Source organism: Rhinichthys klamathensis, unplaced genomic scaffold (assembly GCF_029890125.1).
Source record: "Rhinichthys klamathensis goyatoka isolate OS25496 unplaced genomic scaffold, OSU_Roscu_1.1 h1tg000172l_1, whole genome shotgun sequence".
Classification (NCBI taxonomy): Eukaryota; Metazoa; Chordata; class Actinopteri; order Cypriniformes; family Leuciscidae; genus Rhinichthys; species Rhinichthys klamathensis.
In genome coordinates, this window is record NW_026606702.1 from 863913 (window position 1) to 882164 (window position 18252).

The 18252-nt window shown below is 37.3% G+C and overlaps 1 protein-coding gene across 1 annotated transcript in view; it reads right to left on the bottom strand.

Annotated features, from left to right (window-relative positions):
- The window catches only part of arhgap20b (Rho GTPase activating protein 20b), a 68180-nt gene that overhangs the window by 19559 nt on the left and 30369 nt on the right, over nucleotides 1–18252 (bottom strand). Inside the window, exons 10-13 of the mRNA XM_056260069.1 lie at nucleotides 16562–16731; nucleotides 15139–15300; nucleotides 14827–14927; nucleotides 3120–3309 (exon numbers count right to left, since the gene is read on the bottom strand). Coding sequence (XP_056116044.1) covers nucleotides 3120–3309; nucleotides 14827–14927; nucleotides 15139–15300; nucleotides 16562–16731 — 623 coding nt within the window. The remainder of the gene's footprint in view (nucleotides 1–3119; nucleotides 3310–14826; nucleotides 14928–15138; nucleotides 15301–16561; nucleotides 16732–18252) is intronic.

An 18252-nucleotide genomic window follows, 5' to 3' on the forward strand; every position in this document is an offset into this window, starting at 1 on the left:
CATAATAATAGATATAATATTAATCCCATGACAGTAATTGCCATAGGCTATATTGTAGCACTTATTTAGTTTTGTTTTGTAGAAAGCCTTTCTTTAAAGTTTATTTCGTTTTGTATAAATTGTATCTTCATTTTAATCAATGTTTCATCAACAAATTTGCCTGGATTAAAAAATAAGAATTTATTCATGTGAAGTGAGCATTTCTCTCTCTATGCGCGTTCACTACTGCGAAGATGGCGAGTCTGCATCGTCAACTTTATCAATTTATCAACAATTTAAATGTTTCATGCATAATCATTACTTTCGCCGGTTCTTTGTGGCAAGCTTTATTTCAGGTGTTGCGTGATATCTCTGCGCCCAAGTAGCAGTGCTTCGCCTGTGTAGAGTCTCCGCAACGGCGATAGATTGAAACGCGCGTCCGAGTGAAGATTGCGCAACTCGCGCAGCGCGTCGTCCATGCAACTGATAGCAGCGGACACGAGCGCTCAGCTTGATTTAAAAAACAACTGATTTTAGCGCTAGATCTCTTATTTAATAGCGTACTAAATGAATGATCTGCTAGTTAACTGGAGATGTTAACTAGTTAGCTAGTTAGGCTATTTATTTGTATTAGGTAGGCCTACATCCGTGCCTCAATGTTTCAAAAAGTGAATGTGTGTGAAACCATAGTAAAAAACAATTGGTGTTAATTGACGCCAATCGGACGTTCATGTTGTTTTCGTCTATTTGAAAGTCAGACTAATAATAATGTTGCATTCTATACGGCCTGATTATGTCATTTTTTAAGTTAGCCTGCCTCCAGTTTTCCTCAACTTGACTAATTAAGAGGCGATATTTGACCGGCATATCATCAAAATGTCCGTTAAACGAAACCTCTGCCGGTCACTTTGACCGGCACCATTTTTTTCTAGCGGAAACTCTTATAATTAAAAACTGAACTGCGCAGTGCGTGCCAAGAGCCAGTCACGTCACAGATCAGCAAGCATCAGGATTCCATTTAGCACGTGTGGAGATGAGAACGAGTCAAATTAAAGAAAAGCAAGATAATTGCGGAATGTGTAATTTATGTTTTATATTGTTTAAAATATAAACAATGTTTTATTTTCTTATTCGTTAATAAACGTTGTGTGGTTCTTATTTGTTTGGGCCCACAGTTTGACGATTTTCAGCCTATGCATGGGGTTATTTTTATTCGTTCGTTATGCTAATAAAAGTTCTGTCTAAATAAAAGTTTTATTATCAGCGAGCCGAGTTGTTGTTTTTTTGTCCATTCAAGCAATTGACGCTGAATTGCCAATTGACGCTTATTTCGAAAGTGAAAGTAGCCTATAACGCGCACGCATTTAAAAGCTATTTAACCCCCGCCCCGCCCCGCCCCCCACGGTGACACCGGGATTACCGGTGTTGTGACACGTCGATTAACCGGTGGGAAATTTTCCTCACCGCGGCAACCCTACCCTGAATATGAAAATCTGTATAATAAGGAATCTCCTTTGACATGCAAAATCTCTGTTTCAGCACTCTTGGATTTGAAACCCAGTTCATAGTAAGACAAACAGTGTGGATTCATTCCGGTTTTTATAGTTTTCAAGGAAGTTGATACTTACTTTTCCAAGCAATTCCAAGTATGTCTTATTTTGCTCAGTATTTGAAACAAACCAAAGATTTATAAATCTCTTGTTGTGTTGCAACACATATTGTACCACCAGTATTCGTGCCAACAATATAGTGACGTTGGTCCCTGGCGATTCGAGCTCTCAATGATTTCCCTGCTTGCATTTGTGTCAACATCCTGTCGATAAGAGAGATCCCTTTGGTAACATCAGGAAATCTGATTTTGCTGCTGTAAACTGCAGAGGTTAATGAGAACAACTCAACGACTAAGTCAGCAGCCATCAGATGCATCATTTGCATGACTCATTTGCTGCTTTAGGCTAATAATAGTCAGATAATTATTAGCCCGGGTAGTTGCACCCTTTAGCACCCTTACCAGAAGGTGCTCGTTTATTATTTAAAATTCAAGCGATTGTGCTAATGTAATAGCTCATGGATTTTTCTCCAGCATGACAACCTGTGGTGATAGTGGTTTTAAACTGTCTTCCCAAGAGCAATGAGAGGGAACTGTTTAAGCGGCATGACAGCAGTGCTTAGCAAGCTGGCATACAAATTAGGATCTACTGCCCTTGGGCACAAAATCCACTTCTTTGTTCAAATCTGACCTGGAACTGCTTCTATTCCTGAGTGCACTTCCTGATTGAATACATGCACAATAAAGCTATTTTGCTTGTAACTCAGTGACTGAGTGATTATATTGTCTGTGGTTAGTTGTGACAGTGGTGTCCTCCGGTGTAACATGCTATACTTCTAAAGCTGTTTCAGAGAACAGTTTTCTAATAATCTAATTAGCCAAGTGGGCACTAGCTATATAAAGAATGCCTCTCTTGTATGTTCATTACCTGCTAAATGTCACAGTGATTTAGGAGTTTTGTTTTGTTTCAGGTTTGATTCTTTTGTATAGCTTCTTAGTTCTTGTTTCTAATTCTTGTCATGTCTTTGTTCACTGTGTGATGATAGGAATCCAAATACTATTTCCTTTACATAAACTGTGGGCTTAAAAATTCTGAGGGGACACTGAAAATCGGGGATTTAAAATGTCATTTAAACCAGAAAGTTATAAGACTCAATTATCTGTTTTAAATGATCTATTTCTAAATGATCTATCTCTAAATAAACTTTTTTTTAAAAATCTGTTTAAAAAATAACTCTTATTTTGACCTAAAATTAATAAGAAATATTTCTGATTCTGCACTATTCTGATTCGGTCACTAATCAAACAAGGACATTTGTTTAACCCAAGCTGCTCTTTGGATCATTCTCAAATAATGCCAGAGAATATGATCATCAAAAAAATCTGATTTATGATAATATAATTTGTGATGACAAAGAATTTTCACTACAGATATCAGTCATTTGATTTATAATAATATAATTAATTTGTAATTTGTATGAAGTTTCACTAAAGATAATTTTTTTGAACCCCATATATAAACAGTTCATGGACACGTTATTTACTATCACTGTGAAGAAGTGAGAAAGTACACAGATTTTTACTGGCTTACCTGCAACACACTCTGTCCCTCTTTCTCAGGGCTGATTTGGGAAGACCGCCAGAGCATGTTGGGTGCAATGCAAAGGGCCAAGTTTGTTGCTGTCATCTGATTCACCTCTGAGTGAGTGTGTATCCTGTGTAGCACTCCAAATAAGTGGCACAGCAAGGTAACATTCTCCTCCGGCAACTGTGCAAGCAAACTAGACAAAGACAATACAGCTTGAACAATGACAGACAAATGCAACCAGATAACAGAAACATAAAAATAAATACTCAAATAATCTTTCCAACAAATGACTATGTGCAGAAATTTGTCAGCCCTCCCATACATATGGAAATGTATTCATGCACACACACACACACACACACACACACACACACAAAGATAAAACAGCAGGTGAGCATAAACTAGGGATTATGAATATCAATACGTAAGAAATTTCCAACCAATAAGCAAATGGATTGGAATTTGAACTTTTCAAATGGTAGATCAAAATGTAAAACTCTGCACAGCAGAAAGAAAATACTATCATTACTTTGCCTGCAGCAAACTGCTTAAATGGCACTTTAACAACAACATGAGTTTCTATGATGAATATCTATTGAGAAGAATATTGTTTGTACAAACTGGTTGAGAGGATTTGTTTGTTCAATCCCCTGAGGAAAGTCAGAGGCAAATTATAGCAATCAGGGTCATTTTACAGAAGTATTACTGTTGGAGCCATTATTTTGAATTGTATTTTTTGTTCGTGACACTAGAGGGCGTATGAGTATTTTGAGTATATTTAAGTAAGGTGATAATGAGTTACAGGTGCGCTGATGGAAGGTCAACAAACTTTTTGACCGTGCTGTGTTGAGAGTTGGATTGTGAAAGACAGTGCTCATGCCTAACAGTATGTTTTGAATCAGATATTTTGATTTAGTTTTTATTTTCGTTCTTTTTTGTTGTTTGCAATACCAAATGGACAATAAATGGATTTGGTTTATCCGAAATTTATTCTGAAGGTATGGACAATATTTATTTTATTCAAGACAAAGGCACGCGTCAGAAACAGACTAATGAAACCATCTGCGTCCCTACATTAAGTCAAAAAGTTTGACCGAAGGAGCCTGAATGAGCCTTGTATCGACATCGACTGGAACAGATCGAATTGGACGACTACAGGAAAAGTCAGCGGATCTGAAGTCGGATGATGCTCATTCATGACAGTTTTGTTGGATTATTTTTTGTGGATTATTATTATTGCGTGGGATTGAACGCCGCGGATTTCGAAGGACTACAAGCCCGCACGTGCTAAACGAAGAGAATACAGAGCACACGAACAGCAAAGGCTTCAGCGTTTGTGGAACTGAGGTATGAAAGCGCTTTCACTTGAACTTGAGTCAAATGACTATAGGCTATATAAAACAGTGTGCACACATACAAACAAAGACAAATCCAATGCGCATTGGTGGTAAAAAAAAAAAAAAAAAAAAAAAAAAAAAAAAGAGGGGTTTGTGAAACGAAGAACGGAACTGTTTGTGAAATGCTTAATTGTTTTTGTTAATGTTTACACTTTAAGTTGATGTTTATGATGTAAAATATGCAGTTAGTAAAGGTTTAAAAATGGCGGATGAAAGTGAGTTTCCTGGTTCTGAAATTGAGCAAGATGGGGCTCAGACGCAGAAAGCAGAGGATGAAAATGTTGAATTGTCTGTACGAAAACGAGAGGTTAAGCTTACTGCAAAAGGGTTATTGGCAAAACTCGATATTTTACAGAAACAAAGAAAGTCAAAATTTGACAAAGCATCCCAACTAAAAAAGACAATACAAGAGTTAATGGGTAATAGAGAATATGAAAATGAGGTCAAAGGTATGTTTGAAAAGTTTGAAACACAATGCAAAGAAGCAAAAGAAGTACACAAATCTTTGATTGCTTTATTGCCTGATGAAGAGAAAGACCGGCATGAAACATGGTTCAAAGCAAAAATGTTATGGGTTGTGGAATTCAGCACTGTGGTATATAATTGGTGTGAGAAGCTACAGGAGGAATGTGATCATGCTGCAAGCGAAATTGAACCCAAGGATAGCATTTCAAATGTTGAAACACGGGTTAGTGGTCGCACTTCTCACAAGAGCAACCGCCACAGTTCACGCTCCAGCAAATCTAATGCCTCTGTGCAACTGGTATGCATTCAACTTGAAGCAGAAAAAGCCGCTCTTGTCGCTCAAGCAGAGTCTTTAAAAGCTAAGCATGATATTGAGCAACAGTTGGAAATGTTACAGAAGCGTAAGGAACGAACAGATATTGATGCAAAAATCGCCGCATCCAATGCAAAGATATCTGTGCTCAGGACTTATGAACAACGAGCAAACAGCATCGCATCAGATGGGATGGAATCCTATGTCAACAAACAGGCAAAACAAGCAACTGCATCTCTTCAACCAGATGTTGAGAGACAGTCAAGGACTATATTGCAAAGCAGCATAGGTGCTACCTCACAACCAACATCATCTCATTTACAGCAACCTGCATCTTCAAGACCCAGAATAGCCACTTCAGTAGATGATAGAAGGTCTGATTTCACACAGAGTATGTTTCAAAAACATCAAGAAATAACGGAGTTGTTAGTACAACAGCAAAAGTCTCAACATTTACCACCACGTGATATTCCAGTGTTTGAAGGGGATCCATTGCAATTCAGTTTGTTCACTAAAGCTTTTAAACACTGTGTGGAGGAAAAAACGAATAACAAAGGTGATTGCTTGTATTTCCTTGAAAGATACACAAGAGGGCGCCCAAGAGAAATTGTTCGAAGCTGTATGAATATGGCACCGGAAAGAGGTTATGATACAGCTAAAACTATGCTTAAACGGCAGTTTGGAGAAGATTATTTTGTTTCTGCTGCATATATGGAGAAGGTGCTTGGATGGCCCATGATCAGGTATGAAGATACCACAGCTCTTCAAGATTATGCACTCTTTTTACGTGGGTGTTGCAATGCTATGGCAGATCTACAGTATATGCAAGAACTGGACATGCCAACAAACATGAGAGCAGTAATTCTAAAGCTTCCATTTAAACTCAGAGAAAAATGGAGAACAGCTGCATGTGATATCATGGAAAGACAGAAAAGAAGAGCCCAATTTAGTGATGTTGTCAACTTCGTTGAATACCAAGTTAAAATCATTTCTGATCCAATATTTGGGTCTATTCAACATGTAGAGATGAGAACAACTGGTAAACCGAAGGATGTCTACAAATGGAAGTCACAATTCCAGTCAAAGCCAAAGTTAAAAGGGGATAGTTTTGCTACCAATGTTACCAATGTTAACAAACCCATTGTTGGTGAAATCCAAAGGGTAAATGCTGAACATCCAAGCAGGCAATTCAAGAGTAACTCCACTTGTTTGTTTTGTTCACAAGGTCATTCTTTAGAGCAATGTAAAGAGTTTGAGAAGAAGAAACATAGGGAAAAGGTAAACTTTATAAAGGAAAAAGCTGTCTGTTTTGGTTGCTTGCATGTTGGACACATGAGCAAAGAATGTAAAAGGCGCTTAACTTGCAAAGTGTGCAACCAGAAACATCCCAGTGTTCTTCACATTCATTTGAAGGAGTTCAAAGTTGATAAAGCTGTCAACACAAACCATGAACAGAATGTAGAACCAACTATCAACAATACACTTGTATCTGCCCAAACGTGTGGTCATATTGGGGCCGGGAGTAGCAGTGGTATCTTACCTATCCTTCCAGTCCAAGTAAAGTCTGCAAGGGGCAACAAAATTGTTCAAACCTACGCGTTTCTGGACACAGGCAGTACCTCTACCTTTTGTTCAGAAAGTTTAATGAGGAAGCTGCACCTGAATGGACGAAAGACAAATATTTGTTTGCTTACCATGAGTCCCAAAACAACAGTCTCAAGCTATGTGGTGAACAACTTGGAGATTTCAAGTCTTGATGGTAATACATTTTATGAATTGCCAGAAGTGTACACACAGAAACAAATGCCCGTAAACCAAGCCAACATGGTAAATCGGGAAGACCTAACTAAATGGCCATATCTTGATGGTATTCAAATTCCGCACATTCAGGCTGAAGTGGAGTTATTGATAGGTACCAACGCCTCCAAATTACTCGAACCGTGGGAAGTAGTAAATAGTCAGGGAGATGGTCCCTATGCCATACGTACCCTATTGGGGTGGGTCGTCAATGGTTCTCTAGGCAGTTATCAAAATGAACAACATACTGCTAGAGTAAACAGGATCTCTGTTGAAACATTGGAGTTGCTATTGGAAAAGCAATACCAGCATGATTTCAATGAAAAAGTGTCAGAGGACAAAGAAGAAATGTCCAGAGAGGAGGTAAAGTTCATGGAAATCATGGAGAAATCTGTGAGCTTCAAGGATGGACATTATAGTTTGAAACTGCCTTTCAAAAACAAAGATGTTATAATGTCTAACAATCTTAACATTGCCAAACAGCGTCTTGTGGGGATAAAAAGAAAGTTTGAAAAGAATGTTAAGTTTCAACAAGAATATACAGACTTTGTCAACGATATGGTTATCCAAGGCTATGCTGAGAAAGTGCCAGAGCATCAATTGGATAGATCTGACGGTAAAGTTTGGTACATTCCACATCATGGTGTGTACCACCCTCGTAAAGGCAAGTTACGTGTGGTATTTGACTGTGGAGCAAAATACCAAGGCACATCTTTAAACGATCAACTACTGCAAGGCCCAAACCTCACAAGCTCTTTAATTGGAGTTCTTCTGAGGTTCAGACAAGAACTTGTTGCTTTCATGACTGACATTAGAGCAATGTTTTACCAGGTCAAAGTGGCAGAAGGCGGCAAAGACTTTCTTCGCTTCTTGTGGTGGCCAGGTGGAGATGTTACACAGGATGTTGCTGTCTTCCGAATGACTGTTCATATTTTTGGAGCAGTTTCATCCCCAAGTTGTGCGTGTTTCGCTCTGAGAAGAACTGCAAAAGACAATCAACACTGCTTTAAAGAAGAAGTAATTGACACTGTGTATAATAACTTCTACATGGATGATTGCTTACGAAGCTTATCTACAGAGTATGAAGCAATCCAGGCGGTCAAAGACCTGACCACGCTATGTCAAAAGGGAGGCTTCCATCTAACACAATGGGTCAGTAACAGCCGTAAGGTCTTACAGTCCATTACAGAAAAAGATAGATCCAAGAATCTAACTGAGCTCAACTTGGATCGAGACCAACTACCAGTAGAAAGGGCCTTAGGACTTCAATGGTGCGTACAGACTGACACCTTCAATTTCAGAACTGTTTGCAAAGAAAAAATGCCAACTAGACGTGGAATATTGTCAGTGATCAGTTCAGTGTATGATCCTTTAGGATATCTTGCACCACTGACACTTCCAGTCAAACTCATCCTCCAGGAGTTGTGCAGAACAAACTATAACTGGGATGATGAGATTCCCAAAGTTCTTGAACAAAGGTGGGTTAAATGGATTTCTGACTTGGATCAGTTAAGTACTTTTAATGTTGACAGATGTTTGAAACCATGTGATTTTGGACAGCCGGTTAGTGCCCAACTACACCATTTTTCAGACGCCAGTGGAACTGGATATGGATCTGTGACCTACTTGAGGCTACAGAATTGTAACAATGCTGTTCATGTTTCCTTTTTGCTTGGCAAAGCCAGGGTGGCACCTCTAAAACCAGTTACCATTCCGCGTTTGGAGCTGACCGCTGCAGTCCTAGCAATTCGCATTGACAAAATGCTCCGAGAAGAACTTCAGCTTCAACTGGAAAATTCTTGTTTTTGGACTGATAGCACATCAGTCCTGAAGTATATAAGAAATGAAAACAAGAGATTCCGTACCTTCGTGGCAAATAGGATTTCTGTCATCAGAGAAGCTTCAAATGTGACACAGTGGAGGTATATTCATACTTCACAAAACCCGGCAGATGATGCGTCCAGGGGAATGACTGTACAACAGCTAACAACCAATAAAAGATGGTTAAATGGACCTAAGTTTCTAAGAGAACCAGTTTCAAAATGGTCAAATGACAACATTGAGTCAAACATTGTTGATGATGATCCAGAACTAAAGAAAGAGCTCTCAACAAATGTTGTAAACATTGAAGACACCAATAATGCAACCCATAGGCTGATCAATTACTTTTCTGATTGGAAAAGACTCAAGACTGCAGTTGCATGGATGCTGAAAGTAAAGAAAGTTCTACTTGAAGTAAGTCGTCAAAGAAAACAGTTGACGACAACTTTAAATGATTCCAATGTGTTGGGAAAGAGGTTGCAACAAACCAAAGCTTCATATGGAGGAAAATCCTTGTCTTCAGACGACCTTGCGGAGGCGGAAAAGGCTATTATCCAGTTCTGTCAATGGGAAAGATTCAGCGTAGAAATTTCATCACTGAAATCTGGAAGATCTGAAATCAGAAAAGACAGTTCTATTCACAAGTTAAGCCCCATTTTAGAAGATGGATTGCTGAGAATCGGTGGCAGGTTATGCAAAGCTGCTATGCCTGAAGAAAAGAAACATCCAGTTATTTTATCTAAAGACCAGCATATTTCCAAGCTGATTCTTAGGCATATTCATGTACAGAGTGGCCATAGTGGAAGAAATCATATGCTGTCTATATTAAGAGAAAAATACTGGATTACTCAAGCCAATGCGACAGCCAGAAAAATTCTTTCAAGCTGTACTTTCTGCAAACGAAACAAAGGTAAGCTAGGTGAGCAAAAAATGTCAGACTTACCCGAAGAAAGAATAACTGCAGATCTACCTCCATTTTCAAATGTAGGAGTGGATTACTTTGGCCCAATTGATGTAAAAAGAGGTCGAACTTCTGTGAAGCGCTATGGCGTAATTTTTACATGCATGGCCAGTAGGGCAGTCCATTTGGAGGTGGCATACTCATTGGACACTGATTCTTGCATAAATGCATTGCGACGATTCTTATGCAGAAGAGGACAAGTATGTCAAATGAGGTCTGACAATGGAACAAATTTTACTAGCTCAGAAAAAGAATTGAAAAGGGCACTGGCGGAGTTTAATCAAAATAAAATCACCAAGGTTTTAGCACACAAAGGAATTAAATGGAGTTTTAATGCACCCACAGCCTCACATCATGGTGGTGCATGGGAACGCATCATCAGAATGATAAGAAAGGTGTTGTCCTCCGTTTTGAATCAACAAACGCTGGATGATGAAGGATTACACACTGTTCTGTGTGAAGCTGAGGCAATTCTCAATAATCGACCCATCACTAAAGTGTCCGAAGATCCAAATGATCTTGAAGCACTTACCCCCAATCATCTGCTTACAATGAAGAGAAACCCAACCTATCCTCCTGGTCTTTTTGAGAAATCAGATCAGTATGTAAAAAGAAGATGGAAACAAGTACAATACCTTTCAGATCTTTTTTGGAAAAGATGGATAAAAGAGTACTTGCCATTGCTACAAGAAAGGCAAAAATGGACAAAAGAGAGACGTAATCTTATGCCGGGTGATATTGTACTCATTGCAGATTCTACAGCCCCACGCAATTCTTGGACTCTTGGAAGAGTACTAGAGACTTTCCCAGATAAAAGGGGTTTAGTTAGATCTGTACGAGTTCAAACCAAAACAAACACAATAGTAAGACCAGTAACAAAACTTTGTCTTTTATTAGAAATGTGATAAAGGGAAGGTTTAAATGCATGATATATATATATTTTTAAAAAAAATGTACCTATGTATAATGATGTGTTTGATGGCTCCTTATGTAAATATATGATTTTGAATTGTTTATGCCCCATGTCATTAACAGTTCAGGGGCCGGTATGTTGGAGCCATTATTTTGAATTGTATTTTTTGTTCGTGACACTAGAGGGCGTATGAGTATTTTGAGTATATTTAAGTAAGGTGATAATGAGTTACAGGTGCGCTGATGGAAGGTCAACAAACTTTTTGACCGTGCTGTGTTGAGAGTTGGATTGTGAAAGACAGTGCTCATGCCTAACAGTATGTTTTGAATCAGATATTTTGATTTAGTTTTTATTTTCGTTCTTTTTTGTTGTTTGCAATACCAAATGGACAATAAATGGATTTGGTTTATCCGAAATTTATTCTGAAGGTATGGACAATATTTATTTTATTCAAGACAAAGGCACGCGTCAGAAACAGACTAATGAAACCATCTGCGTCCCTACAATTACCATCAGCAAACCCAAGGAATATTAATACTAAATAAATCAAGCCTATCGTCAGTTCTGGCAGGTCACGTTAGTCAAGCTCGCATCAGCTGACTCTCAGCTGATCCACGTCTACCTATACGACGCCTATCACTGTATTCATATATAATATAATATAAGCTCCTTCAGTATTATCAGCAGCTATCGCGTTTCTCAGGAGCTAATTACCCTCCTCCATCCCCAGCTCCTCCTCTCATCCAGTCAGGATTTGGCATTCTGATTCCTCTTGAATCAGACTAAATTCTCAAATTGTTGTACAAAAATTTGAATGAATGATATCTGCAATATCTGATCTGAACTGAACTAAACTGCAATATCTGCACACGTTACACAGACTCTTCCTGCTCTCACCAGAGATTCCCAGCATTCCTGTACCTGATCTTCATCCTCATCTTCAGTAGTCTGCAGTCTTCGGATCCTCATAAACTCCCTGTGTCTTCGTTTCTCGATCTACATCATCCTCAATCTCACTTCCTTCATCTTCATTTGCGTTACAGTCAGCTAAGTCCTACGTGTCATCTAGTAATACCATCCTTCACCTGTTGTGTTCTGCTTTGCTCCCGCTGTCAATAAACTCTGTTTATTTTACATCCATTTTACATTTATTTTACATCCGTCTGCTCCCTTCTGTGTCTTGACAGTGATCTATATTTTTACGAAATAATTTATTCAAACATAAAAAGTTTGAATAAGAGTTCATTCCAGGTTACATTATTTTCTATTGTCTAGAAGAGTACAGGCTAGAACAGGGAGGATTTTTAAATATAGAGTTCACATCAATAAGATTCAGTCAGGATTCAAATGTTTCTGAAAAATAACGTACCAATTAAAAATCTCCCAGCTGAGCACTCATGCTGCTGTTTTCCCCCAAAAATGTAATATAACTTTGCTGTTCTTTGCTTACAACAGCTTACCCTCCACAATAATAAGTTTCTTTGTCTAATTGGTAAAAAAAAAAATAGTTTTTTTTATTTAATTTATTTTACCTTAAATTAAGGGTCAGAAGTTGTTGCATGAATAATGAGGCTGGAGGAAGTATTGAGGATGTTTACAAAGAGAAAATGGCTGTACTATTCAGAACCCAGAAGATGTATTTTGTAAGAAGTTTCAGTGAATATACACTTAAATAAGTCTGAAGCTTTTAATTTTCCATGTCAGCAGATATTTTTAGTCTTGCCATATATGAGTCTTGCCATGACGAATGGATGTCAAAATGTCCTATTGGTGGATCTTACCATTTGAAGGATAATTACTATTTGTTTTCTTGTGATCACTTGTTATTGAATATAAAGGGCAGGGTCTTTGATTTTGTAACTATGTACATTACTCACTCCCTTGCCTGTTCCTTGAGGTCTTCAGAGACTGGTCTACTAACTGTCCCCTAAATTTAGATTAGCCACTATGGGTGCCATTGTTATTGCCCTCAAAATTTCTGCAACACCTCTTCTTTTCTTACTTTCAATAGACTTCTAAAAGCACATCTTTCTTTCCTGTGTGTTTTCCAGTATGTATTTAATTAACTCCTCAAAAAGTCTCCTTTCAAAATGTTATTTTCTGTGTTTATTATTTCTTCACCTGGTTTCTCAACATGATCTCAATAGTATTCTTATCTATTTTATGCAAGATGTGGTTCTACCATGCATTTCCTTCTGTTTGCATAGACACTAAAACGTATAATATTGATGTACTGACATAGCATCTAAAATGTAAATCATTTAAATACTTTACAGATGTAAAATGTTTACAAAATGAATCTATGAATATTAAATCAATTGAATTCAGCAGATTCTATTGTATTTTTTATCTATAAGACTATGTTTTTGATCAAATTTATTAAAAGCACTTGACTCATTTACTAAATTTCATTCTGTGCTGCGTGCCTTCTGGTGGCAGCTCGTTTCAAAGGATTAGATAATTTAAACAAGACTTTAAAATACTAAAATGAAAAAAATCCTGTATTTGTTTAACCATTACTTATTTAATATTTATTTTGTTTGCTGTGGGACATGGCAGTTTTCTCAATATGCTATGATGAATAAAAAAATACCACAAAATATACCACAAGCATACCATAAAATGAACATAAATGCAATCCACTTTACTTTTTCCAAATTTTCAGAATACATAATGCTTGGGTTGTGTGAGGAACAGAAAAAAATTCAAGTCTTTATTCAGCAATCTATGTCTACAATCTCAGTAGCAATTGTGAAAACGATGAAATCCCGCACTCGTTAAAAATTCTAAATTAGCCGCCTCAAGAAATGTTACGAAAAAGGGTTTATATCAATGATATCAAAAGCTCATTGCCTCTTGTATGCCTCGTCACCAAGTGATGTGTGCTTTTGAATGAGATCTGTGGATCAGGATAAGATTTTCAGTGATTAACTAAAATTTTACTCTGCATCTTAGATAAAACTATTGTATACTTTGTATGCAACACATCGTCATTAGGACTACTTTGGAACTGCTTTTTGCCATTTTCGGAAAAATTATTGAGTTGTCAATCTGTATTTTTTTTTTTTTACAATATGATGTATATAACTAAAATTATTGTCACTAAAAAAATATTTTTGAAAAGTAGTTATGTTCAGGTTTAAGGATAGCGTTAAGGAATCTAAAAAATATCTATAAAATGGTAAATGTAACTATATAAATATATTTATGTTATAAAGGATTCATAACTATTTATAACTATTCATAACTGTTTCTATAATTGTAAATTCGTAATACTGCTCACATTTTAAATACTGCTAGAATGTCCATAATGTATGTTTTAGCGTCTAACCAAATGTACAGAAAAGTATATTTTTGCACCTTTAAATATTGTGTTCAAATATCGGCGGATAAACAATAAGACCAGGCTGGGTACCTATGCTCTATAATGTTTCTTTGTTTTTGTAAAGCAACCTTGGGCTCTAGAAATGTCATTATGTGTACCCCGCGGCATCCTGTTGCCTTCTTGAGCATCACTGAGTGTGTGCACCTGTCCTTTTGTAATAGTGGTGTGTGAGTCCATCAATTGTCCTCTGTGTAAAAAGATGGATCTCAAAATCATACAGTCACCGCTTGAAAGTGTTCAAATATGCAGAAACCAAAGAACCTGCAGATTTTTCTGAAGAACTTTGGGCAGTTTAACTGCTCATGACAAACAGGGGACTCATGAAACAACTATCTTGTGGACTATGGGTAAACATCTGTTATGGGAAACAGCTTTTTTCAGGACAGTACTAAATAAAAACAATAGCATGCAATTTTTCATGATCCCTCTTAAATATCCCTCAAAAAATATATATTTTTCAGATTCTGCAAGGGGTATGTAAACTTTTGAGCTATAAATGAAATATATTACCAATACCTAATACTACAGTTTTAGTGATAGATCAACTGAAAATATTAATACCAGGTGGGACCTCAGTCTGAGTTCATACACTTTGTACAAACAGTGTGTGTGTATGTGCAAGCATATGTATATGTATATGTTTGTGTGGTGTTCTCACCTTCTGACTTTGTTATGTCTATCCTCACTCTCCAGCACTTCCATCCAGTCATCATATAAGTCACAGCACAAAACACCACCAGGCAGTTTCCGTAAGAACTCCTACACACACACATAATTTAATCAAGAATAAAAAAGGATAATCAAAGAAATGTAATATATAGGGCAGAGTACAATTCTTATGCTCAAGCCATTAATTGTGATAACTTATATAGAGAATGTAGAATTAAACTGTGAATGTAGATGAGAAATTATTTGTGTAAATTTGTGTGTATACTGTATCACTGTTGAATCGAAATGACTGTGTTCTCACCATAATTAGAGATGCAGAGACGTAAACTGATTGTTCATGCAGTGAAATACTTTGCCCAGAATTCATTCGCTCCTTTAGGATCCTACAGTTTTTGGCATTTGCTGAACGACGGAAGATTCCACGGGTCTCTGGACCCTCACAGAATAGCAGATATAGTAGGTCCTATGTGTGTACACACACACACACACACACACACACACACACACACAATAGTAAATCAAAGCCAGGGATTCTCAAACTCTTTATTCAGCCAAAGCCATTGTACATAAATATTTACTGTACTTGTAGTACCTCCTCAGACTTTAATATGATATTTCTATATTTTAACAACACATACATGTACACAGTTCTCTGATTCTGATTCTCAGTTCTCTAGGTTAATTGGTTACATAACATCCAGGTAAACAATTATTTATATATCTTTTTAGTAAATTATTTATTTTTACTGTGTATTTTACAATTATTTACTTTAAATTATGATTTAATTAATTATTAGATTTAAATAATGATATTCATAATTCGGTACATTTATATACCAAAGTAAAATACGAATGAAGTGAGTAATGCCGATCATATTTATACCCGTATGTCCGGGTGGGTGAGATTCGGCTTTCAAATTTCACTGGCCAGTGCCCATTGGCTCGTTTAGTTACGACTTGGAGGTGATTAGGCTCCCAGGCGAGACCCCATGACGTCAGTCCGACGTAACTTCGAAAGTGACTGACTGAATGGGAACATGCTCTATACTGATTGTTTCTGAGTCCACTCAGAAAAGAAGACCACAATTAATTTTTTCATTAGGAAATCAAGCATCTAGAATAGACCAGTGGTTCTCAGCCTTTTTTACTCAAAGGCCCCCCATTGTCCTACACAATATTTGAAGGCCCCCCTCCCATATAGGCTAGGATATTTCCAGTATTTCTGCTGTAATTATGACAAGCTGCTTGTTTGTATTAACAGAATGTTTTAACAGAACAATTAATACTTGATATTAAGACATAATCTTGTCATTTTATGTGTGTGTGTGTGTGTGTGTGTGTGTGTGTGTGTGTGTGTGTGTGTGTGTGTGTGTGTGTGTGTGTGTGTGTGTGTGTGTGTGTGTGTGTGTGTGTGTGTGTGTGTGTGTGTGTGTGTGTGTGTGTGTGTGTGTTAAAATTGTGATGCTAATCATCCACACCACTACACAGTTTGAGAACATTGGTCAACACCTATTATTGTCATTTTACCTATATTATTTTTGCATTTTGACTTAAGGTTATATGCTATATTAAATAGATCACATATTAGAAATAAACATATGGCCAGGAGCATGAAATATATGTTATATAGTCTCTCATACCTAAACCTGTGGCTTAATGAAAGTTCCATTAACAATGAGTGAAACAATAAAAACAAAAAGGTCCAGAGCCAGTGATATCCTTACCATTATTGGTTTGGGCAGGTTTCCATCAGGACAAATGGAAGAAAGAGACTGACCAAATAGCTTGTGAGAGGCAGTTTGTGGATCAGACTGGCCATCAGATTGATGAAAGTGTCCCCTCCTCAGAGCCCAATCAATCAGAGACCTCTTTCTTTTGTGTTTCAGCAAAGCACCTGTCAGTCAATGATACAAAATGGACCAATCAGACTTTGGCAAATACATTATTGAGAGGAGCTACTGTTCCGCTGATTGTAGTTTGAGAAAAAAAAGGAAAACACAAGGAAAATTAAACCATCTTTCTATTAAATGTTTCCTCACAGCATTTCAGTGTCTCTTGATCTATAAATAAATAAACATGTTTGATCACATGATTTGATGTTCCTATTTTTCTGTAGTGTAATGGTGAGGGATGGCGAGGGATGAGGAAGGCAAGAGTAAAGGCCCTTGCACACTGAGTCCGAAATTCGCGTCCGAAATTTTCGCACATTAAAAAATAAATACGACCTCACGCTATGTCAATCACGCTTGCACGCTTCTGAATAAAATCGGATCGGGTTTGATTTTCTGCGTTTTTCTGCGGAAAAAACGCATACGAAAATTTCGGACTCAGTGTGCAAGGGCCTTAAGCCACACTCAAAGGAAGAAGATATCAGAATTGGCTGCATCCCATGCGATTACACTGAATGTTCCTAGTACTGATTGCAAGGGCTCTATTACTAATAACTGACCCCTGATATCACCATTATGTACTGTACAATAAAGTACAGTATTATATGATGAGAGGTGAGAGGAATCCAGAAAGATTATTGGTAGTATTAGAGGTAAATAATAGGAAATGTCCATAAATCTTTAACAAAATGTTAAAACTGTAAGAAGTATTTGTTTCATTATTAAGGGATCGAAAATCTTTAACCAAATTAAATGTTAACTGTTCTCTTTTATATCTCTTCCCCCCTCTCGTAACAATATTTGTGTACAGAAAATGTTTAAGGTTTCATAAAATTGTTGATTAATGCAAAAAATGTAGCTACTCTGTGTTAGAGAAAACAAAATCTTTAAGTATGCAAGTAGCATTGTTAAAAGTTAAAGATCAATATGAATAGCCATGATCATTTACAGAAAGGTTGATTACAAAAATTAGACGCTCATGTAATCATGCCAGAATTGCACAAGAAGTTTGCACAGAGGTTATTACTAAAATGTGCTATAGAAAGGTAGTGAACTATTTCAAATATACATTTTCATAAGACTAATAAAACATAAAAACCCATTAGTGGATGTTAAAACTGTAAGTGGATATGGAATTAGAATGAAAGTTTTTTAGTTTTTTTTATAAAGACTTAAAAGCAGTCAACTATAAGACATCCACAATCAACTGGCTCAACAACCTCTTCACATCTGTGAGCATACAAACCTTCGAGTGTGTCCTGGGAAACAAGGATTCTACAGCCTCTCCGAAGTGTACAAACAGGTCTGTCAAAGATTCTGTAAACCTAGTGCTGAACAAAACTGTGGTCATGTGGAAGAAACCTAGGTTCTGGTCCCAAGGCCCAGTGTTGGGAGCATCCTGTTATCGCAAGACTGTGCACAGATGCATCCCACACGGGGTGTGGAGAAGTCATGGAAGGCCGCTTGACCCAGAGTCTGTGGAAGGAGCATCATCTCTCCTGGCATATAAACTGCCTAGAGATGTT